Source organism: Taeniopygia guttata, chromosome 1A (genome assembly GCF_048771995.1).
Source record: "Taeniopygia guttata chromosome 1A, bTaeGut7.mat, whole genome shotgun sequence".
Classification (NCBI taxonomy): Eukaryota; Metazoa; Chordata; class Aves; order Passeriformes; family Estrildidae; genus Taeniopygia; species Taeniopygia guttata.
The window spans coordinates 50,944,287-50,968,315 of NC_133025.1; the positions used below are offsets into that span (position 1 = coordinate 50,944,287).

The 24,029-nt window shown below is 41.5% G+C and overlaps 1 protein-coding gene across 4 annotated transcripts in view; it reads right to left on the bottom strand.

Moving 5' to 3' along the window:
- ISX (intestine specific homeobox) overlaps nt 1–16,357 on the bottom strand; it is a 30,740-nt gene extending 14,383 nt beyond the window's left edge. The window contains exons 1-3 of one of the 4 annotated variants that reach the window (XM_072923449.1): nt 16,271–16,349; nt 15,013–15,650; nt 7,270–7,506 (exon numbers count right to left, since the gene is read on the bottom strand). In XM_072923449.1, coding sequence (XP_072779550.1) covers nt 7,270–7,506; nt 15,013–15,292 — 517 coding nt within the window. In that variant the 5' untranslated portion in view covers nt 15,293–15,650; nt 16,271–16,349. Of the gene's footprint in view, nt 1–7,269; nt 7,507–15,012; nt 15,651–16,270 lie in introns of all 4 variants that reach the window. The other 3 variants (XM_072923448.1, XM_030263114.4, XM_072923447.1) reach the window with 3 other exon arrangements.
- Between the last annotated feature and the right edge of the window lie 7,672 nt (nt 16,358–24,029).

Here is a 24,029-nt window from a genome sequence, read left to right on the forward strand (position 1 = left end):
TCAAAAGCCTAAGCAACCTGATTTAAGCTGGCCCTGCTTAGATTTGGGGTTGGATAGTCTCCAGAGGCGTCTCACAATTTATTTTGTTATGTAATCTCTGACCTCCAAGTAACTATATGAAGTAAAGTCTCCCCCCATCATTCCTTCCCTGAAAATTAAGGGAGCTTAGGACATTAAGGCCTTAAACTAAGCACGGCTCAAAGCATCTGATTTGCAATTGTTTATATACATGATTTTAGCTTAGCATGTTGCAGCTTATTTCCACTGTCCAGTATAACAGAGTTTCAAGAAATCTGAGGTATGACCAAATCAGTACTGATGACTACTTCTTGTAAAAGTTTGCTAACATTTTCAGTTTGTAAAGTAAAAGCTGCACAGCTGCAATGATGCTATACTTGGGGCAAATTTCTTCTGGACTACATTCTGTATTAGGCAAATAGCTTGTGGTACACCTTGCACTGCTGTTTCTTAGCTGCACATCTGAACCAGCTAAAAAAATGCTGCCTCAGGGAGATCTCTGCAACTGCACCCCCAATTTGGGCAACTGAAGTAACACCCCCTAAGCTGTTACTTACCCAGTAACAGCTAGGACTGTATCAAGCCTACTTCAGCCATACACTGGAGGGACAAGGAATCAAAAATGCAGGAGAAGGGCTGGAAATCAGTACTAGCACATATTTGCCTTGAAGTAGGTAATCCAGGGAGATGAAAACTGGTAGGATCAATCTATCTTGCTGCAATCTTCTTTGTCATTTCTGGACAGACACCCTCTCACAGTATGCGACAGCCAGATCCAAAGATTCTGCTTCTTCTTTGACAAGGAGAAAGCAGTTACATAAGCAAGCAAGTGGCTTTAGCTATATATCCTCAGAAATACATTTTTCTCTGTGTAACAAAGTTGACTGTATCTTTTTTTTTTTCAGAAAGAAACTCAGGTGTGTTGAAAAAGCATCTCATTATATCTGGTTAAGTTCTGTTTCATCCTTTTTTGCCTTTTTCAGAGAAGTTCCTATCTCTCTCTCTCTCTCTTCTTTGTAATTCAGATATGTGGCTCTCCCACCCAGTTTCTTTTCGTGGCTTTTCTGAATGCTGTTTTCTTGTGGTGAGATTCTGCTTACAGCAGACAGCCCCATAGAAAAAACCTCCAGTTCTCAGAGTGCTGATGGCATCAGGACAAAATCTGCTTGTCTGTATACAGGGATGTGCCCTGTACCACTCCTAGTTAAAGAGATGGGTCATAGCTTTCACAAGAGTTTGTACTGCAATATTTAGGCATGAGTATTGCAGTGTGGCTAATCTTTATTAAAGTGGTTTCTCAGCCTAAGAAAGACTGGCATAGCCAGTGAGACTGATCCTAATTGCATGAGTACAATGTGCTCCAGATTGAGCCTCCTGCTAGTGAAACACAGCATTTAGTATCCAGTTGCTGCCTGTTCAGGCATTGCCAAAGTTAATTCAGAGAAGTACAACTTGAACTTTTTAAGTCTTGACCTCCTCCCTTCAGTCCAAAATGCCTTCATATAGAGTTGCTTCCACCCTGGCGCTGAGTACGGCACCTAATCACCTGACATCAAGACTGAAATGTAGAGAGGTACAGACTTCAAGGGGTGTGAGCATAAATACCAGGATAGAAACCTGTTTAAGCAGGCTGCACAGTGGTGGTCAGGGGAATTTCTTAAGTCTGCTTGTCAGAGGAGTTGGCAAGGAGTAGACAGTATGCATGAAACCATTCATGCGGACAGTTTGTTGTGGAGGATTGTGCTCACCATCAACCTTGAGTCCCTGGCGAATTTAACCTTTCCTGTCTGCCAGAAAAGTGATGACAGTGTTTACGAATGCTGCTGCCTGAAATGATGGTGTGCATAGCTCTGGCACAGCCAGTGGTCAGCAGAGTATCTGAGGGATGAAGCAAACCCTCAGATCTGTACCTAGGCCAAAAGGCCTGCACCTTCATGAACTCCTTCAGGCCCGTGTGGATTTGGGGTAGATGCATGTGTAGGTTCCCCATGCAGCTAAATCTCAAGCTTGACACTTGACACATTCATTTCAGTCGATGTTTGCCATAGTCAAATCTCACCTTAAAAGCAATGGCCAGCCTAAAGCAATAATGGTTCTCACCAAAGAAAACATGTTCCCCACCGCTCTCTGGTCCAAAATCCTTGTGAGGAGCCAGCCATTTGCAACAGGGAGAAAGCTGGGTTTATTGCAGGTTGCACAGACAGCCTGTTTTTTTTTTTTTTTTTTTTTTTAATTCATTCTCTTTGTGATTATTTGTACCTGCAAACATCTAGACATTAATCAGGAATGTTTATTTACATCCCTGCCTCTGCTATTTCCCCTTTAAGCATAAAGGGCTTGCTAAAAAGCAGGTAAAAGACCTGCCCTCAATTTCAACAAACAGTAATAAACAGTATCATATCCCAGGGCTTTAATAAAAAGTTCTAGGACAATTTTGGAGAGGCCAATAAATTCTCAGTAAGACCTTTGGAATAAACTAATCATGATGTGCCATCAGTTTTACAAATGGTCACACCATACAGATTCGACTAGAAGAAACAAATTAACCTCTGGGTCCTGTGTAAGGTACCATTTGGATCCAGAATTCCCTGGAAAGAAGGGGCTGTTTAAGGAAACCATTGAATGTTAACATTTGCTTTAAATAAACAAAACTCAAAACCCAAAACCTATGAAGAAAAAAGACAAAAGGAATTTATGATAGTCCCCAGCTGCTGATAGCTTTGCTTTATGCAGTGCTTACTTGTACCAGTGAGACTTCTATGTCAACGGAGTTTGAAGGGTGAGACTAAAGGATTCAAGATTTCATTTACTATCCAGGGTGTCATTATAAACAAAAAGTCAGTCTTCAAAGAGGGAGAAAAAAAGAATCAGCCTTCAACAGTACCTCAAGTAAACCCACCAAAACAAGGTCAATGGTCTGGGGCATTTCCAAATGTATATAGAGGAACACTGCACTTTAGACACAGAGGGCTGCAGGGACTATTCACACAGATAAACAAAAGGCTGGTAAGACAACTAATGGCAGCCAAATTATATATATGGGCATTTCTCTTTTTTTTTTCTCCTGGTTTTCCTTTTCATTTAAAATTGTTTTCTTTTGTTCTGCAGGACAATGGGATGCTTGTGCCCTTTCTCACAGTCCCATTGGTGTAGTCTGGGTAGCTGATATTTCTCTGGGATTGTGATTGCGCAGTGCTTCACTATCTCTTGGGTGATTCAGAAATGCCTTAAGGTAAGTCAGCGTATTGGGGAAAAGACTGTTCTGTGAGAGATAAACCATGCGGTTTCACAGGGGTACACAGATTTGACCATATTGTCCACAAATGAACAGTACCAGTGAATTTATGACTTTAGAGAAAACATAAACATTGAGCTAAGGATGTCTGCAACTGGCATCAGTATAGAGGGGACATGATTTATAATGAGCTTCCTCCAGAACTGGGGTTATCTCTATACCTTCTGTTGTCTTTATGAAAATTGCCACCAGAATACATCAATATGCTTTGGGATCACAGATGCTATCATAACAATAAAACAATTAGATTAATAAAAAGATCTCTGAACTCCCAGTCAGCAATGTGCAGAGGATTTCTGCTACGGAAATATTTGGGTGATGTTGACTCATTAGGGCAGAGCCTCCTCTACAGCAAATAATGAAGACATGAACTGCAGGAAATAACATGAACCTCTGAATCATGTGCAGTTCACAGCGTGAACCCCACAGTTTCTGGTGGAATTAGGAGCCAGCTCTGTTTATTGAAGCATGATCTATGCTGTCCTTGAATTATTGCCCAGAAATCCTAAAGGACCAGACATCCACCTGAAGGTGTCTGAAGGTGATGCTGCTACCTGGCTTCTCCAAGGCACCGACTGGTCCTTTGCTTGAGCAGAAGACTGGAACCATTATCTGTGTGCAATGCAGGGCACACTCAGGCACTGCCTTTGGATGTAGTTACAGTGCACACCTGCCCAATGCATACAATCAGACCCAGCATGTGTAAAAGACTCATTGCAAAATTATTGCCCAGGAGGATCCAAATGAGGCTGGGATCTGTACTTAGAAATCTCCACAGGAGCTGCTGCAGGCAGGCAGGTCAGACAGGCATGGGGGTGTGTTATCCTCTCAGGCTCCAGTGCTCTACTCTTCTGAACTGGCAAGCCAAGTCCCAGGGAGCTTAGAGCAGAGAGACGTAATTAAAAGGAAAGTGGGAGCTCAGGATTTGGGTGTTTACATAGACAGGTGCTGAGAGGCTGACCAACAACCACAAGAGTTTGCCCTGCTTGCTCTGATGTTTTGAATACCTTGGCAGCAATGGTGGTTGTACGTGGCAAATGGGCTGCAATGACTCATCTCACAGAAGCTGGCCCAAACAAACCCTGTACCTGCAGCTTCAAAGTAAGACTTTCCTTAGAATGATCTCCCTCTAAAACAGATTTTATCAAAGCTGCTTCTCCTTCTAAAATGGGTTTTATCAATGCTGCTTTCCAAGAATCCAAGTTTTCTGAAAAGGCTCTGCTGAGCTTTCCATGCAGAAGGCCACAGGTGAAGGCATACAGCATTCAGAATGAAGGAACTCAAATTCAAAGACGGGTTTAGCAAAACTAAATGCCAATGTCAGCATGTCTCTAGCATATGAGGCCTTTTCTTTTTTTGCTTACAATGCAGCCTCCAAGTTCAAAGTGCAAGAGGCATTGCTTCCAGCAAGTGGTTCGTGATAAGGGTGTAAATCTATTTAGCTTAAATGACACTGCATATCTAAACCGCTTAGTGGCAGAAGCCATTTTGTGGGAAAAGAAAAATTTTAGGGAATTTTTACAGAGTTTCCTGGAAATATGCTCCAAATCCCACACTCAGGGTCACAGTCGGGGTGCTCTTGTTATCTCAGACCACATGCCCATGAAGGAAGCTGCTGTCAAAACCTCCTCCTCACCTTTCTCCTCTCATACAAAATAGCACCAAAGCCTAGCTCTCCAGCCTCCAAGGTGATTGTATAGAACACCTGATTTATTCTATTCCCTGACAACTGAACAGGATATGTGTGTTTAGATAGAGCCCAAGGCCCTTCCTCACAAACCATGAAGGTGTTTTACATTAATAGATGTATGCTAAGAGAGGTGAGGGAATGCCCCGCTAAGGGTTTCTGATGTCTTTTCACATCAGAAAGGTCCCCTGTTGCTGAGGCTGGTGCTGTTCCTCCGAGTGTTATCCGGCATCATTGATGTGGGTGTGAAAGAGATCCTGGGGACACCTCCATGGATACGCTATGGACATTAGGGACTGCCAAGGTGCCTTCTCAGAGGACCTGTAACTGACCTGTAGCTGCCACGTCAAAAGTATGTCTGAAGCCCCCCACAGTTCACAGGTGCATAAACAGAAGTTAATTTGCTATCAGCAGGACTACAGACTGCTTCCAGGGATGATGCAGTCTACCCTTCCTGCAGCTGTTGTTGCTGACTTTGTCTGAGAAAGCTGATACCTGCCACAGCCAGGAGAAAAATAGCCACCAGCTCTTCCCCTGTAATGTAAAGTGGAAAAAAAGAGGCTGAAACTTGTGACACACAACCTAGGCCTCCAGCTCTCTGCTAGGAATGACACCATGTATGAATGGGATCCGAAACATCATTGTTTGCACACTGCAGGGAAAATGTCAATCCAGTGCTTTAGGATTCTCCCTCCTCCTCCAGCCAGTTTATATCAAAGGCTCAGCAACTGCAGGAACCCGTAGCCTAGAAAATGGCAGATCATTAAACCTCTGCTTGGCTTCAAAACCTCACTGTGACCAGGGAACAGAGGGATTTTGTTTAAAATGCCTTTAAAAGACACTCTGCCATTGAAGGGGGCTGCTCATGTTGGTTCCATTCTGCGCAGATAATTGCACGCTTCCTCCCCTGCTCTACTGATGAGGCTGGTACCCACCATGGTGTTGGTCAATGAGGCTAAGTGCCACCACCTCCCCGCTATGGTGTGATCCTCCTGGCTGGAGACTCCCTCATATAGAGAATATGTGAATATTCTTTTATATTCAGAGGCAACTCTGAGAGCCAGATGCATACAGCCCAGGCTCTTCTATGAGGAGGCCACGTGCTTTAGCCCTGCTGTCACGAGCTGTGTGCAGCTTACAGGGCAGAGGAAAGCTAAAATTTCCAGTTATCTTACAAGACGTCTTCCTGCATCAAGACTGATGGCTGTCTCGTGCAGGAGGAGGAGGTGACAGCAGCTTGTCACAAGACTCATGTATACCTTGGCAGCAGTGGCAGAGACAAGGATTTTCTTTCAAATGTATTTCACAGAAAGTGCTGTTTCTCTTGCCAGCTTGCAGAGTATGGAGCAAGGATGATGTGTGAATCTCAGGAAAGCCAGCTGAGTAACCCCACATCTGCCATCTTCAATGGACTTAAATGAAATGCCTTCTTTTCCCTGGAGTAAGTAATAACAAACTATGCAAAAACACCTTTCTGCTGCTTCTGAAAACCTGTTTTCTGAAATGTAGTAAGAATGTCTGTATTTACTTTTCCTCAAAAACAAAGGATTTAGAGAAATTTTTGTCACATGCTGCTAATTAATTGCTGTCTGTTAGGAACTTTTCTTGTTCAGGTACCACCTATCCTGCTTAGCCTAAAGTCTCTGTGCAACATATCGGAAAAGGATATTTGTATTGTCCAGTGCTTTGGCTAAGAGATAGACCACTATTTACCAATGCTCACAACTAATTAAATTAGCAGATTCACCAACGTGGCCAGCATTGAAAACTGTGCCTGACACATCCTGCCAGATCGCCTGTCGCCGGTTTGCCTGTGTGCATGCTGATGACCTCTTCATCACCTGTACAGTGGGTCCAAGGTGTACAGAACACATTGAGCTGACTCAGCTTATTCACCAGCCTCTCTCCCCATGTTGTGCAATTCACATTTTCCAGGAAATGGGCATTGCAAAACCCTGGCAGTAAGGCACAGAATGAGGTAACTCCTCACACCCCAAGTAGGAGGGCAATAAACACCCCAAGAAGTCACTACCACTAACATTGGTAGAGTTAGTAGGACTGAGCTGGAATTCTGGCTCAAATAGTGACTCTTCAGTCTCTGATGGCAAGAATGAAGAACTGTCTCTGTGACTCATCCAGGAGCTATGACCATCTCCTGTGACTTAGCCAATGGAAACACTTGTGCTGTCTGTTGCTTAGTACATAATTCTGAGAAAACAGCTGTGTTTTGGGGCATTGAAGGGGAAAGTCTGGATATAGAGGCACTCACCATGAAGTGGATGGTCCACTGGGAAACCACATAGCTGATCTTCCTCGTGTTTTCTTTTGCCTTCCAGACGTTCACGTCCCGTGTCCTCACCCAGGAAGGACACTGGGTTGGCAGTAGGTCTTTCGCAGTGAGTTACCTGCACCCTCCTTGATTTGGCCATGGGTGTAGCACATGTAGTAGGAAGAAGCATTTTGGTTGAAGGTAAGTGACAGTCAGACTGACTCTGGCTGCTGGAATCTGTGAAGGACACAGCACAAGACAGCTTTGAATAAAGCAGCCACTATTCAATGCACCTTTTAGTTTGTATGAAAAAAGTGGTCTGGATATTGTACTATTCAAACCTGGTCATAATTCAAATGGCCCTAATCCTTCTGTGCTGTACTTCAATGCCAAGGCTACCCCATGCTGCAGATACAGGATCTCAGTGAATTTGACCCCCAAATCTTACCTGTTTTCTGCTTCCTTCCACCTTAAAACCTTCGATGGTCCTTATAAAGAGATTTTCAAAAGAAGGACAGTAAAAAATAGGGAGACATAACCAAAAGATAGAGAAATCTCAGCTTCCCTATCAGTATCCAAATTAGTGGCTGCCTTTTTGGAAGAACTTGGAAGCAAATCGGATATTGAGCTGCTCTGAAAATCTGTCAGCAAGATTGTCATGGAATTTGCTGTATGCCAAATGCTTTTAAAAGTCTGGTCTCTTCTTCAAATGTCCCTGTAGGTACATCTACCTTATAGGAAAATGGGCCAATGAATAGGCTAAAAGTCAGTGTCTTTCCCAATTCAGGTCCCTGTGTCCTTGTTTCTCCATCTGAGCTGCCTGCTTCTCTGATTTAGGCATTGGAAAATTCTAAAGGCAGCCTTTGCCCATGCTGTCAACATTTCCTCTCTGCCTTGTGACAAGTGATGCTGGTGATATCTAGAAAGGTACTGACAGCCAACTCATCTTTGTGAAATCACCTGCACACTCTTGTTGACAGGACAAAATTGTGTTGGCCTATTTTCAGGAGGTACAGATGTAATATTAACTTAGATTTGAGCATGGACATTATAAACAATCTCTACAGTAACCTCATCAGCAACCAGTCATGTCATGTGCTAGGACACCTGACCCCAAGTGCTGAGGAAATTTGCCCCAGAAGCCACAATTGTCCTTCTGCCATAGTGTCGCTTTATTACTAACACCATTACTTCAGTTGTGTAGTAGGGGCACTTCAAAGATGTTCCTGATGACTTTTCTGCCCTCATGAATGTAGTATGAGTTTTTACACCTCCTTATGAATGTAAGCAGACCTTGCAAAGCCATGCACTGAAATGTAACATGCTGGGAAGCCTCGAAGTTTATGGCAGTGGGCTGTCTGTGGCTGTCAGCATCCCAAGAGAGTTACACCAAACACCCCACTCTCCACCTCCCTTCTCTGTATTACAGCCTTGCCGTTACCCTGATGCTGAATGTTTGATGTGCTGCCTTTGGTAGTTGCAATCATGGCTCAGTTGACTCTTCAGAGACAAGACATCTGTGTCTGTGCTGCTTTAATGGCAAATCTAAAATTTGCTCTAGTTCTCTGACCCACCTGTATTTCTTTGCTTAGAAAGCTAGAGTAAAAGGCAAGACATAAACATAAGGTACCCATTGGGGAATTTAGGTTGTCATGGCCTGGGAGCAAATATGACAGCACAGGTTTGTCTGCTATGATTGCCAAAGAACATTAAAAACATTAAAATCCTAATGTAGTAATGGACTGCACTCCTGAGCAGTCTCCCACATCTGGGCTCTGAAGTTTGCTGCACCTGCGGGTGGTCCCCTCTCCCTTCTCATATCTAAACGGTAGCAGGTGTGAACTACTACAGGCTGTACTCAAAGAGACTCCACTTTTTAATGTACATTTTACATATATATATATATATATATGTTGTCATGTCTGACATTGGCAAAACATCTAACTTTTTTTGGACTTGTTAGAGATTTATTTTCTCAAACAAACAAGTTCTATTTGAAAGCAGCTTTGGAGCAATGATAATTATAACATCTAGAGACAAAGTACCCAATTCTGATTCTGCCCTCCCTAAGAGTTCACACAATAGAGTTTTATAGAGGGTTGACACTTACATGAAGAAAAAGAAGTGGTAAGAGCTTGAAAAAATAGCCAAAGCTTAATTTCAATAAGGAATAACTGTTCAAATGTTATCTATTTAAAATATAACCAGTCTCTGAGTAACCTTCTAAACACAATTACATGTATACAGTCATGTGGACCTTAAAAACCTGGCCCACCTCTGCATTTGAGGCACATTGTGCAAAATAGCACTCATTTTATTCCTTTAGTATTAACTAACTTTGAGTTTTCTGGTGAGAAGACAGGTGAGGATTTGAATAATATTTGTGGGATAAAGGAGAAGGATAGACTAGCATGAGGCAGGGGTTAAATAACAGATGATCAGTGGATATTGGTGTTGGCATAGGTTCTTAGCCCAGGATTTTTACCGTAGTCTCCCATCCCTAAATTAAGGACTAGTTGCACTCCTTTGCTAGATGTGATGCTGTGAAAATTCATGTTACAAAAGTAATGATGCTTATATCCTACAGTAATGAAATATGTAAGAGTACCTAAGCAAGGTGCTCTTATGGGGAGTGATTAAAGCTTTCTAAGAATGACATTAGCATTTCCTAAATTATAGAAGACTTTTCATGTCTTTATTCTTTATATACAACTTTCCTCCCCAGTATTTTTCCTGAGATGCTTACATAGCCCAGTGATGAGTACAAGTTATGTATAAGCACGGATAGAGCAATTACAGACTGAAGTAGAAAGAACAGGGAGGAAATGGAAGACAGTCCCAGGCAGATTGGAAAATGCCAAGGTCTCTGTGAACTGGTGAAAAGGAGTGGGAGGATCTGTTTGAGATCAAAGGAGTATGAACCTCTAAGTATGAACCTCTGAATTAATCAAGGAGATTTTTCTGGAGAATAAGATTGAAGGTAGACAATACTGAGTTTACAGCATATAGCTGAGAGTTAGGAGTCCCAGTCCTGTTTGCATTGCAACTTCTCTGGTGTTTGCTGTTCTGACCAAGAAAAAAGCCTGCCTGAAGTGGTTGCTCTTTAGGCCAACCAGATTTTTTTTTTGGTACACATTCATGTGACTCCAGCAGGGAGATCTGAAAAACAGCTGTGAACTGGCATGGGACAGAACTTCCTCCAGGGAATGTAGTTTTCTTTTTTTTTTTTTTTTCCCAGAGAAGTCAATGACATTTCAGCCTAGCACAACATGAGATATTTGTTACTGTCATCACTGTCATGCCCAGAAATTACTTTGACTTGTGGCTCAAAATGGTCTTTTTGTCTTGACTTTCAGTTGCATAGGAAAGGATGGACAATTTCAGACAAGATAGTAGGTTTTCACTTTGAAAGCAGAAGGTTATTTCAGATGACCTAAGCACGATTTAAGCCTTGTTGTGTAATCACTGGAGAGAGACAGACCTTAGGAGGCACAAGGTTTATGATTTTAGGGTCTTACTAAGTTCTTCTACATGTTTTTCTTTCTTTCCTAATTTGTTGGTTTTTTTTTTTTTTTTTTTTTTTTTTGCTTTCCAGGCTTATTGGTTTTCCTTGCAATAGGTGGGGTGACTTGGTCATATTGGCCAGATGGCATCTGTTCAGTTAGATTCCTTCAGTTTGTTTCCTCTTTAGTGATAAAGATAGGTGGAGTGTTGCTAAAGGTGAACGATCACCATATTGACATTTATGTGTGAAGCAGTGGTTGTATTCCTATTAATTTGCATATCCTTAACACGATGGAGCATAACACAGGCAGAATGACGAAATTACCACATCTGTTACTGCTTTCACTATTAATTTCCCAGGTGTAAAACTTTCATCCCAAGCTTTCCCTGACTTGATAAAGGATCTCTTGTTGGTGAAACCTCACTGGCAGAAACCAGGGGAGTAATGAACAATCACTTCAGATGTGATTTCAAGTACATTAAAATCAGGTTCACAGGAATTCCAGAACAATTTTTTTTCTGAAATAGGCCTGATATTCTTCTGTGTTTTAAATGAAAGAGTTGGCACAAGGGAGGAGATCAGCACTCACTGGGTGTTTAATTGTCTTTCTTGCAAAGGCCATGGTTATCCTTTCTAAGCATTGTGACAAAAGATTGAGAGGAAAAGCACAGACTGCATACTAAAATGTCTTCTTGTCCATAATTTGTTTTTTAATTAGGTAAGAGTCTTTCAATGATTTCAAGAGGCTTCAACAACTGCAGCTCTAGGTCCTCTAGCTGTTGTGCTTGTGCAGTGAACTCCCCTATGACTAACACTGTAACCGGAAAGCCAAATGCTTCAGAGAACACAGCACACTCCTTATTCCAAATCCCACAGGAATTACACTCACAAAAACATATGAATTTAGGAGTCAGGCCCAGAGATCTACCCATACATGATCAAGCCCCACCATTCTGTGAGAGGCTTGCACTGTACATCACAACAGCCTTTTTGTCAGAGACTCAGAATAATTTGTTAGAAGCAACTTCTAGAAGTCATCTGATCCAGCACCTATGGGTTTTCTTGGGAATCTTGGTTTGTAACCCTCATTTAGAATCATAGGTTGGAAAAGACCTTTAAAATCATCAAGTCCAAACATTAGACCACCAAGTCAAACCATTTCTGATACTCTGCCATCTTCTGCTTCCCTGGTCCTACCCATCTCCTCAGCTCATAATAACTAGATTTAGACTCCAGGACAAGTGTGATCTTGGTACTGAGACTGTCCACATCAGATGGTAATTTCTGGCCTCAGTATTTACCTTAGAGTAGCCTATGTGGTGCCATATGGATCTTCCTGTCTCTCATATGAATCATAGCTTTGCTCAGATAAATACCATATAGGATTGTGGGTAATGTTCTTAAAATCCTTAATAAGATATAACTAACCCTGACCTGTAGTACTTCCTTCTTTGCTGCTGCTGAACTGTTATGAGAGAGCAGCTGGATTTGTGTCCCATCCTGGAATTTCCAGCAAGTTCCCCTAACTCATTTCAGTTCCCTGACCTTGGCCAGCACTGAGCCATACTAGATATGGCTGATTATTTACACAATTTTTTTAATGACAGTGTTGTATGGCATAAAGCTCAACAACTTAGATGGAATACAACAATTATCCCAAGATGTACAGCACAGGGTATTGCACTTCTGAAATAAACATAACTTACCTGAATAAACCACAGTTCTGCTCAGAAAGCAAAGGGTAATAAATTCAGGTACCACATTCTTAGGTAAGAAACAAATAGTGAAAAGGTTTTGTTTTCATTTTTTTTAAACTTCCTTGATCAATTACAAAAACAAAGTACAACATTTTGGAAGATTTCTGCAGCTTTCCTGTTTTCCCACTTCCAGTAACAATTAAGTGAATCTTCACATGTATATACTGTTTTCATTAGTTAATAATCTACATTCCTTTAAGTTCATGAATCCAGCCTTGCTTTCTAGCAGGGGAGAGAAGAGTCACTATATTCGCTTGCTGCAGTTACAGTCTTTCTCTAGTGCGAGCATGGTGAAGAAAAGCCAAGGACAAGGCCTGGTGGTTCTGCCTGCATTGCTTTCAAGATGAAAAACTGACTGTATGCTCAGGTGGAGTAACTTGGCAGTGCAGTAGAGCAGTGCCAGGAACCCACCATGTCCTGCATGCAGACTTGTCAGACTCTTGTGCTTGCACTTAGCTAAGACACACAGTAAAACTGGGCTTCAACATATTGATTGTGAAAATGACTTAATATAAAAAAGTCCTGTCACTGTTCCCAGAGAACATTCTCATGTTGTTGAAATGCAGTTCTGCAGCCCATGTTGTGAACAAGTACTGACTGAATTTTTGGTGGTATTTGTATTACTTTGGATCCAGTGGCACAAAGTGACTGCCACAGACCCTCAGGAAAGGACTTTCAGCTCACAAAACTACACTGCCAGAGCTCACAGCAACATTTCTCCCCTTTCACAACCTTCGGCACATGGGCTCCACTGCGCCAGCAGCAGCATCAGTCATGTCCTTGTCCACCTCTACAAACTATCAAGTTCCTGCTTCTTTCAGGACTGGTTGTCCAGTTCCAGTTGGCAACAGCAGTTTAAGGAAATCTCCAAATGCTCCAGTCCTCCAAGAGTACCAGTGGCAAAACAGGCAAGCAACGCTTGTCAAATATTTCAGCAACCTTGTTTTATCTTTGGAACAGCTTTTTCTTTGAGCAGATGGTCTGGAGAGGTCCCCCCAAACCCCAGTTATCCTATGGTTCTGGGAAAAAAACAGCAGAATGCTATCTCTCTTTCCCAAACACAAGTTTCCATGGAAAGCCACAGTTACTGGCACAAAGGCAGCAGTGCCAGCATTCAGCCCCAATGCTATGAGTGGTGGGCTCACTGCTGCATGGTGAGGAGACAAGGTAATCCAGTGTCACAGATTAGCAAAAAGAAATCCAAATCTTGTGCAAAGCATGACTAAGAGTCAGTGTTGGAGTGCTTGAGTCCAACCCCAATAACTAATGTTACAGTAGTGAATAGTTTCCCTCACCATTCGGTCTTGTTTGCTTTTTGTGTGAATAGGCAATGGTTTCTTGGACTGACAGGCTTTTGGAAAAAGACTCTTTCCCTTACTAATGGGTGGCTCATCCAGTGTCCTGGGAAATGGGGTCCTGATCTATGAAAGTATCTCTCTATATTACAAAAAATAAAGTGTAGCATTAAGCTTTATTGAAAGCAGTTGAGTGAGAGGTGAGTGAAAATTTTGTGCCAAAACTACAGGTAATTTTTTGTTTAAGTGGATCTGCTTGTTGTATATGTATCTATTTTTTATGGAAAATGCAGATTGAAAAAGATGAAAAAATACTAAATCCAGAAAATGCTGGACATTGTTCTTTGTTTAACAAAAGAAGGAACAATTTCTGTGGGGGTAAAAGTTCAGTCAAGGCCAGAGTAACTAAACTGTGAAAACTGAAGTCAAAAAGTCTAACACACTTAGACTGGTTTGCTAAGATCAAAGTCATGCAAATTTTCTACCAGCTGTTTTTATTTAGTTCATGAAAGAACCTAGTGTCCATGATGATTAAAGAAAAAAAAATTAAACATATATGCTTTCTCTTTTCTTATTCCAGCAATTGGTTTCTAATACTCCTTTATCTACCATTACCCTTACAGATCATTTCTCCTGCTTGAGGGTGAGTGGTCAAATTTATCTGGAAAGGGTGCTGATATGAGATTTAGCTGTAATTCCAGACAACAGTCAACTCTTGAAATAAGTGAAACTCCAAAAATTTTGTTAAGTTGCAGCAGTCTTAGGCTTGCTTCCTGAGATTGAATACCTGTCCTTACAGCATGCATTTATTTGTCTTCCCCCCTGCCCCCCACCCCCGACCAGATAACAAGAGTATTGTTTTCTAAAAGGAAAGATGTATTGTATTTTTTACAATAAGCACTCCTCACTGGACAGAGCTACCTGAAATAACTTTTCAGGTTGCATACTCACCTCTCCAGTGACATTGGGGCTTTATAATATACAAACCCCCAGAGTCCAATCTACTGCGAGGTTGAAAGCAAATTATTTTAAAAATATTATTTCTGCATTTATAATGAATGACTTGCACCTGATAAGGGAAATCCCAAAATCTATAAAAGTTAAAGAATTAAAATTCTAGATGACTGAACCTGACAGCCTTCGAGATCAAAAAGCGAGGAGCATTTTCATTAAAACTGGCACTTACCAAAGGCCAACGGTGACTCTGCTTTTAGGGAGGGAAGTCTCTCAGCACAGCTACTTTTGTTGCTGGTTTCACTGTTCGGGACAGTGCTGGCAGAAGGTTTCTTTAAGATTTCCTCAATGGAAAAGGACAGGCTGGGCTTCCTCTGTCCAGCACACAGCTGGGGGTCCGTCATATTCCTGCCCAAGTGGCCGTGGGACACAGGGTGCTGTGGTGCCGCCCTGGGTCTCGGAGCACGCCGAGGGACACGCGGCTGGGATGGTGCGTGTCTCTCCCCACCCATGCCCGGTGACCCGCGCAGCGCTGGGAGGAGAAAAAGGCGACCCGCAACTCAGTCCACACGCCTGCTCCTCGCTGCTGATCACCCCGGGACCAACACCTGCACGCCCCGAGTCTGGGGAAGGCAGTGTTACAAGTGGGGGCTAAAAGTCTTTGCCAACCCCACCCACTGCTGAGCATTCCCGCTGCCTCTGATGTTTACGGAGCTCTGAACAATCGCATGGCCATTCCAGGAGGAGGTGTGCTCCTTGCAGAACCAGGAGAAGAATGCCCTGGGAAGGGTTGCCTCTTGTTGGTAAATCCTGTTTGGGGGGTAGTTATCTTCCTTTTCTGCTTTCAGGCTGAAACCTGTAAAAAGCTGACTGGATTTGTATCATTATGGAGTTAAGAAAATAATTTGCAGAACAAATACTTGATCCTCGGGCCATTTACTAGGAAGAGAGACAACTTGTAAACTTTTCTTGCATACAAGGAGGTGTCACATATGAAAACCTTCCTCACCAGCAGTTCCCAGCTTTTCCTTCAGCTATCCTCCTAGCCATCAGCTTTGGTTCAGATTTCCTTTTCTTCTATTGTGAAAACTCTTTGAACTTTCCAAGCAGGTGCTTTTCAACATCATCTCATTTTATCAGTCACAAGAGAAAAAGCATGGCCCTTGCAACACGTGTAAGAATAGGAATTAGTGCCTTCTACCCCCACCTATACTTGTAAAGAGAAAACATTCTTTTATTTCCATCCTGAGCTATGAGGCAGGCTAGCTTGATAATCATCCTACCAGTTGCTTAAGCCTACCAATTAGGCATCCAGCACAGCAGGAGATTTCCTGGTTAATGAGAGTGAATACCTGTGATTCCTCTCCTGAGCCACTTCTATCTTCTTGTTAATTTTTATTTTGGGAAGAATGTGGTTAGATACACTCCTGTTCCTTCTCTCTCCCTCCCCCCAGGGGCATTTCTTGCCTTCTTCTGGAATTGCCCCATACCTTTTAAATTGCTGTGGTCGTTTCTCCCTTTCCTGCTGGTTCTTCTCTGCACCTTCCTTATCAGGCTCTTATAATTGTATTGGCAGTCCCTGCCTTATTTGTCCAGCGAACTGACAATTCTTGAGCTGATATCCCATCATATGACCTTTTCATGGAGTGGAGACCAAAATTACTGTGTAACCAGGGGGCAATAAACCACACCTGATAAGACGAAAGGCTTTCGGCTTTTTCCAGATTCTAGATACTGGAAAAACCGTGGGGGCTGATGAGAAAAAGAACAATGGAAGAAGTTCAAAATGATGCAGCCAGTTGTGATGAAGAATATTTAATTATCTGATTTTATGAAACACACTTCTCCCCAGGCGACAGGGTAGACCAGTGAGCATGTTTGACAACACACGTGGCGTAGAGTTGGAAGGGTTTTCCTTTGTTCCCTTCGCATCCCTATGCTATTTCTATAAAGGAGGGTCTTGTGCCTTCCTGGTTTTGTGATGAGGTGGCAGCTGCTGTGTAGGTTCAAAAGTTCTTGTGGCCCTCTCCATTAAGCAGGGAACATCTTCCCTTTCAATCCCTGCACTGGAAGAATGTCTCTCTATCCAAGCTTTGTCCTCTCCAGATTTGCTGCCAGAGTCTGTAATCCCGGCTGGGCACACAAGATGGATGTATTCCCCTTCTTTGCTTAGGCAGAATGAGAGAGTGAGTAATTTATGGGCTGAGAGCAGGTGAGCATGCTGTTTGTATGCAGAGAGAAGGAAAGCTGTTCCGAATCCATATTCTGGATTAAAACTGCCTATTTAATAACAGGGTTTCCATATTCTCGTGATTCCTGATTCAAAACCTATGAAAAAGCCCAAGGAGAAACCTAGTACATTCTTTTACAGACACCCTATTTTCCCTACTCTGTTTGCCTGAGACACCTAAAAAGGGAGGCACTTTTCTTGCTTTCTGACTTCCTATACAGCAATGACTTCAAATTTTACTTCCCAGATGCCTCAAGTTGAGAGTCCTTGACCCAGCCTTCACTGAATTAATTTAGTATATATTACCTTATATAACTCTCTGATGTTTACTGTGCTACCTTTACCTGTAAGTTTCAGGCAGAGGAAAATCAGATCTAGGGACATCTGTTTTTTAAGCCTCCCCTGCTGTCCATTTTTCCAAAGGATCCATATAAGTGCAGGAGTGAAGTCTATGGATTTGTCTGCTTCAATTATTTAATGAAGCATGGCTACATTTTCCTTTGCAATGGAAAATTTTAGCTTTGGTAGCTTTTATTATTAAAACGTAGGTGTTCAAGGAGGTCATATCTTGCTACAGGGGCAGGAAGAGGAGGAAGAGGAGGATTTCACAGGAAAGCCTGATAGATCCCAGTACTCCTCATGAGACAATGCATATCTTTGGGTAAAATAGCTGAGCAAATTAGCCTAGAGACTCTCAGGGCAAAAAATATACCTCCTATCCCTCTTCCTTGTCCCAGCTCCATTTTTGCTGTGTTAAACACACACAATTTTGAAAGGGAGAAACGTAGCCTTCTGGCAGAAATACATGTGCATTCATGTTAAAAAATTTCTGAAGTAAAGAGAGTTGAGTCAGGCAGACTCCAAGTTTCCATCTCAGAACATAATAAATGCTTTAATTCTATGGTCATGAGTGAATTCAGCATTACCCCATATTCAGAGTGCCTGCACTGCCTGTCTCCACTGCCACCAGCTTGCTCTGTGCAGGCACCTGCTGAGATGATTCTGTAGTCCCATGTCATAAAATCAAATTGTGCATGTTTTTATGACTGGTCTGTCTCAGTCTGCAACTTTAAACCTCCCTGCTGCTTGCAGTGACAAGTTGATTTTCCGTGTGTGCTTAAATTAGATGCTCACATACAAATTTACAACTTGAAAGTGTCCTTGTGAAGGCTTTATTTTTGTTCTGTCTGATTGTATTGTACTTTTTTATTAAAACTGAAGGCAATGCCAACTGAGAAATATATTTTTGTTCTTCTATATTTGAAAACAAAACAAGCACTAAAGAAAGAAATAGGATAAATAAGTGACAGCTCTTGAGAAAGGATTAGAAAGCAGCAGCGTAATGATGCATAAATCCCATGTTTTGTGTACAAAAGTTTCCTCATAAAGAAAAGGCAGGTTTGATATCAAAATGTTTAAGTAGTACCAAAAGACTTGAACATTTTACTATTTTTAATACAGAAGTGGAAAAATAGTGATAAATACAATTTCATTAATTAAAAAAAAATTAAATACTGTCTTTGGAATGACTGCTCGCCCAGAATTTCCTTGCTTTGTATTATGTTAAAATAAAGATAAGTGGCAAAAGATAGACCCTTGAAATGCAAATGAACATTTTTCAAATTAAAATAGTTCAGTTGACCCCCTTTCTTAAACGATTGAGTTGCTGAAATGTAACAAATTATTTAAGTTCAAAACAAGAAATTATTTACTTTTAAATTACCGGAGAATGAAGAGGTGATTTTTTTTTTTTTTCTGCCAAGTTCTAATGTGCTGGCTTTTGCTGGGTATTTTGGGGCTATATTTATATTTCTGCTTGACCTGGAAATGCAGATGACTCTCATTTGTTACAATTATTGTGCTACCCATCTAATTTAGTCTATAAATTCCTTGAGGCAGGAAACACATCTTCCTCTGGGGTTGATGAGCTCTGAAGGCGACCCTTTACAGCAGAAGGTGGCTGTCTAGAACAAAATTGTGCCGTGTTGATTTTCTCAACTCATCCTCTCAGTGCCAGGCAAATCTAGAGGTCCACACAGCCCCTGAGGTTTATAAATTAAGAAATTGCAGAAAGTTAAAAATTCTGGATGCATAGATTTAAAATCAACTTGGGATCAATACTTTGGAATTTTTTGTCCTATACTGGCTATCTCAAGGAGGAAGAAGAATTGTGTTTACCCTGTCAGTCACAAAACAGGACCATTCCTGGCCCACTGGTCTCTTCCACTGGATAAAGGCAGTAATGGGATGATATTCCTCCCAATGCCTCTGAAGCATCTCCTTTAAACTCTGTTCCCAAATGTGACTCAGAGTCAGAGCTGTCTGGTGTTTATGCACAGCATGGATGCTGCAGCTCACAGCAGCTCATCTCCCAGGGCCTGTGCTCAGTCAGCTGTTCAGAGCAAGTCAGCGAGCTCAGGCAGCCAGAGACACACCAGTGCACCTGCAGCTGCAAATTGCCCACATCACCTCTGGAGCCTCATGTCCTTGCAGGTTGTCTTCCATCCTTTATGCCTTACTGGACTCTACCAATCTCCCCAGTGACATCTGAGCTGCTCTGATCTCCTCAAAGCTCAACAGCTGGCAGTGATCTAGTGTAAAGCTCACACACCCTGCTTCTGGAGTCCCTTTCACCTTAGATTTACTAGCCCTATGGTCTCTGTAGATTGCTCAAAATGCTCATAAATTAGAAATATTAATAAAAGGGACACTGTAGGCTTAAACAGATAACATTTATGATTTTTTTATGGCACAGTTATTATCAATTGACATTTAAAATGGCATCATAATCCATCAAGGTGAAATGGATTCAGAAAAATATTTCTCCCAAGCCAAAAGCCGTAACAGCAGCAGCAGGATTGCAAGAGAGGAAGGACACAAACAGTTTGAGCCCAGGTCACTGATCACATAATTTAGAGGTGTTTTTTAACAACTTCACCCTCTGTTTAATCCATTCTTGTATTTCATAATGCTTTTTATCCACTTCCAGACCTCCATAGCCCTTTGTAGAGGTTTATCCATCAAAAATCTTTAGTTAATCCATGATAGGAAAAAGTTTGCTTTGGACGGAGCAGGAGCTGTTATATGCGGGAAGGGCTGGAGAGCGAAAAGGTTATCCTTTTCATAACAATTCAGACCATGGAGCAGCAATTGACATGGAGAACTGTCCATGGCTATAAACAAGCTTTGTGGTTTTTTGCTGTTTGCCTGATGGAAAGCTAAAAATAAAGAAGGAATATGCTTAATGAGGTCCATCCTCACAAACATGGGGGAGAACAACAATTCTCTCCCCACCTACTGAAGAAGGCTACAGAATTCATATATACAGAAATGAAACCAATTCTCCAGGGAAAAAAGGGGAGGGAAAAGCCCAAGGAATCAATAACAGAGTAAAACATGAAGACCATGACCTGTAGCTCATTATTTCAAATTGGTTGCAGCTTGGTAGTGAATATATGTCTGTGGTGATGCATGGAAACGAACTTCTGGTGACCTGGAATGGTTCTTCATCATCCAGGTGATGAAGAGAAGGAGAAGGCACTGAATGCTACTAGAAATTACTGGTGCTATGCTGAGCTGCTGTTGTCCTGCAGTGGTACCTGCAGTTAAAGGATTAGGCTTTCACTGCATAATCCATTACAGAGATGGTACTCTTTGAAACAGTGGCATGGAAAACTGTCTTGTTTGCCAACAAAGAGGAGACTGGTACTGCTAATGTGTCACCCTGATTTTTAAAGATTTTATAAAGCCTTCTGAGTTTAAAGTCTTGTAGCAAACTTTCTCACACACTTTTTGTAAATAAGTTATTGTTTTTGCATTCCTTCATAGAGGCGGAGAAAGTTGATGGACTGGTAGTTTGTCCAGTGTTGTTGGAGAGGTGGCACTTTCACCCTCCAATCCACTGTCACCTTTGGAAAACTATAAATGCTGGAGTCAGAAAATAAACTTGCCTTTTTTACCTTTACAATAGCAGTGTCATGCGTCACGTTTTCTCGTGTCCTATAGTGACACTAATGGTCAATTAAAGGTATCCTTAGGCAAATGTCTGAGGGAAATGTACCTATCACCCCTCAGGATGCACTTCTCTTCCTATATTTTCAACAGAAAAAGCCTAAAGAAGTAGTGTAGATTAATTATCTAAAAGTTACATGCCTGGAGTACATACATCCTCTACTCCCAAACTGACCATGCAATGCACTCCAATCTGGGAGTGTGAGACTAAGTTTTTTTTGTTCTGTGTTCTTAACCACATGTGCTTTTTTCAGTGTGTTTGTATGAAAAAAAGCACAGTCAGACCAAGTGAGTACTTATGCAGAAGTCAGCAAGGTTTAGCTGGCCATCAGTGTGTTGGCTATGGGGGAAATGTTCATGTTACAGTGATGAGGTGGAGCTGGCATCTGTTGTCTCATTCCTGAGAAGTGTGGTCTAGAAGTAATTCACAGCCTAGGTACAGTTTCATGGGAAGCAGCCTTCTCATGCTGGGAAGATTTTGAGATTGTAAACTCCCACACCAAACCAGAACAAAAAGTCAAACTCTGATAGACTCAAAAAATAAGGTGGTTTTTTTGTTTTGTTTTGTTTTGGGTTTGCCCTTTTTTTTCAGTCCATTAGTCTCAGCTCAATAAAAACATTTCATTTTTATCATAATAAAATGTTTTATCTTGCTGTTGAACTTTCAATTACTTTTCCACTGTAATCAATTCATTTTAAAATAAAGCAGTAATCCTGAACATGACAAAATGACCTTTTAAAGACTATTGGAACAGCATGTTTCAAGAACATGAAGAATTTAAAAAATTTATTTTATTTTAATGAACAGTGAGCCCAAACAACCCCAGCCTGGTAGTGCAGAGCTCTGTGTGTGCAGAGCAAATGCATGTTTTTGCAGCTGACCCAGTTTCCTGGACTCGGAGATGCAAAAAAACATTTAGGGAAAGTTGTAGTATGTATGTTTTTCCTAAGGGTGCTGTCTGTCCTGATTAACAGGATGCATAGTTAACTATCATATTATCTTGTTAAGCCAATTTTTTTTGGAGATATTTTTTCTCAAATTCAGCAGTCTGCTCTGTGAGGTATCCTGGAAAACAGTTACTGCATAGTATTTTATGTGGGAATAAAGAAATTCTGTACTGCATGTGTAAGAGGGTTTTTATCTGTCTGGAATGGTCACAGATTTCAGTATGTATGGATTTGTAACCTTACCTTTCTCTAAAATTGCTGTGATTTCCACAAGGAAAAAGCATTACAATGTTATAAAGTTCCCAACTGGCTCTGACACCCTATATGGATTTTAACCACCTTTCACATGATGGGCTTTGCAAACAGTGTAGTGAAACAGTGCTTTAGTTACCACTAATTAATTCAATGTTCAGGTTGACAGAGTCAGTATTAGGGGATCACTGTCTGAACTATTTCTGCCTCTCAAAGCCAAGCAGGAGAGGGCAGCATGTCCTGTGTGATAAGCAGGTGTGTGACAGCCCAGGTGGGGAAGTGAAAATTGTCTTACATCCTCATCTTCCACTTTGAGACTTTCCTGTGATTAAAAGATGTCACAGAATGAGAAGTGGTAGTCTTACCTATCTGATTTGCATGCAAGGATTCTCCTGCAGTTACTTCATACAGTAAAGCCTGTGATTTATAAGCCAAGAGCAACCTTGATTTTTTGCATAAAAGGGTTTCTGTAGCTTTTCAGGGTGGGAAAGAGTTATATGAATAGAATAGAATAGAATAGAATAGAATAGAATAGAATAGAATAGAATAGAATAGAATAGAATAGAATAGAATAGAATAGAATAGAATAGAATAGATTGTTTTGGTTGGAAGGGACCTATGGTGATCATCCAGACCAACGCCTGAACAACACAGGGCTGACCAAATTAAAGCATGTTATTTAGGGAATTATCCAAATGCCTCTTAAACACTGGAGCATCAACCTCTTCTCCAGGAAGACTGTTCTAGTGTTTGACTGCCCTCTCAGTGAATAAATGCTTCCTAATGTCCAGTCTAAGCCTTCCCTGGCTCAGCTTTGAATTATTCCTACACAGTCTAGCACTGGATACCACGGTGAAGAGATCAGCACCTTCTTCTCCACTTCCCCTCTTCAGGAAACTTTAGAGGGGATCCAGTATCTATAAGGAAAGCCAGTAAATTAAAATCAGTTAAAGGTTTGTTGCTAAAACCTGTTTTTCAGGTGACTTATTCTAGAAAGCAGAAGAGAAGCTGAGAATTTTCCTGTCTTTAAACTTCAGTCTTTGCAACACACATACATGCAATTTTAAAGAAGTTTATAGTGGGGAAGATTAAAATAATTTGTGATTTTGTCTGTAAAATACTCCAACCGTAATTACCCCACAAAGTGAAGGGAGTGAACTGATCCTGAATCCTCTTGCCTGACAAGACGCTAAGTGTTATTTCAGGATGTGCTGGGATGGTTTGTATTAATTTCTCTACAGGTCTGAATAGGAATGGCAGGAGGGCATGAAGATATGTCCTCAGAGCCCTAATAAATGCAGTCCCAAGAGGAGAATAAAGTCTTTGCTGACAGAGGTGTGAGAGCATAAAGTCTTAATAGCAGGAGAAGATTCTGGGCAGGAGCAAGACACATCTGCAGAGCAGACTGAAGATATTATCCTTCCAGCCTATCCTGTCAACACATCATCTTCGTCAGTGATAAAATTCAGATCAAATTCCATGAAGAGAAAGTAAAACAGATTGCACTGTAGCAATTCATTAGTTCTAATTACAAAATGTCATGTCCAAATTTAGACAAAACATCAAAATTTCAACCTCTGCCAGGGACAGTCGTGTTAGGCTGGCCAGATGGCAAAATGGCAGAACAAGCAAACAGTCCACTGAGGCTCTGCAAAATCTTGGGAGAGCACAAGATATCCATGTACAGACTAAAGAAGGAAAAATATCACCTGCAGGCACACAAAGGAGACATTCTTCCACTTGCCAAGGAGGTACAACTCCCTCTTGCCTGGCAGAGCCCACACACCTCCCAGGTTCCTTCCCTCCAC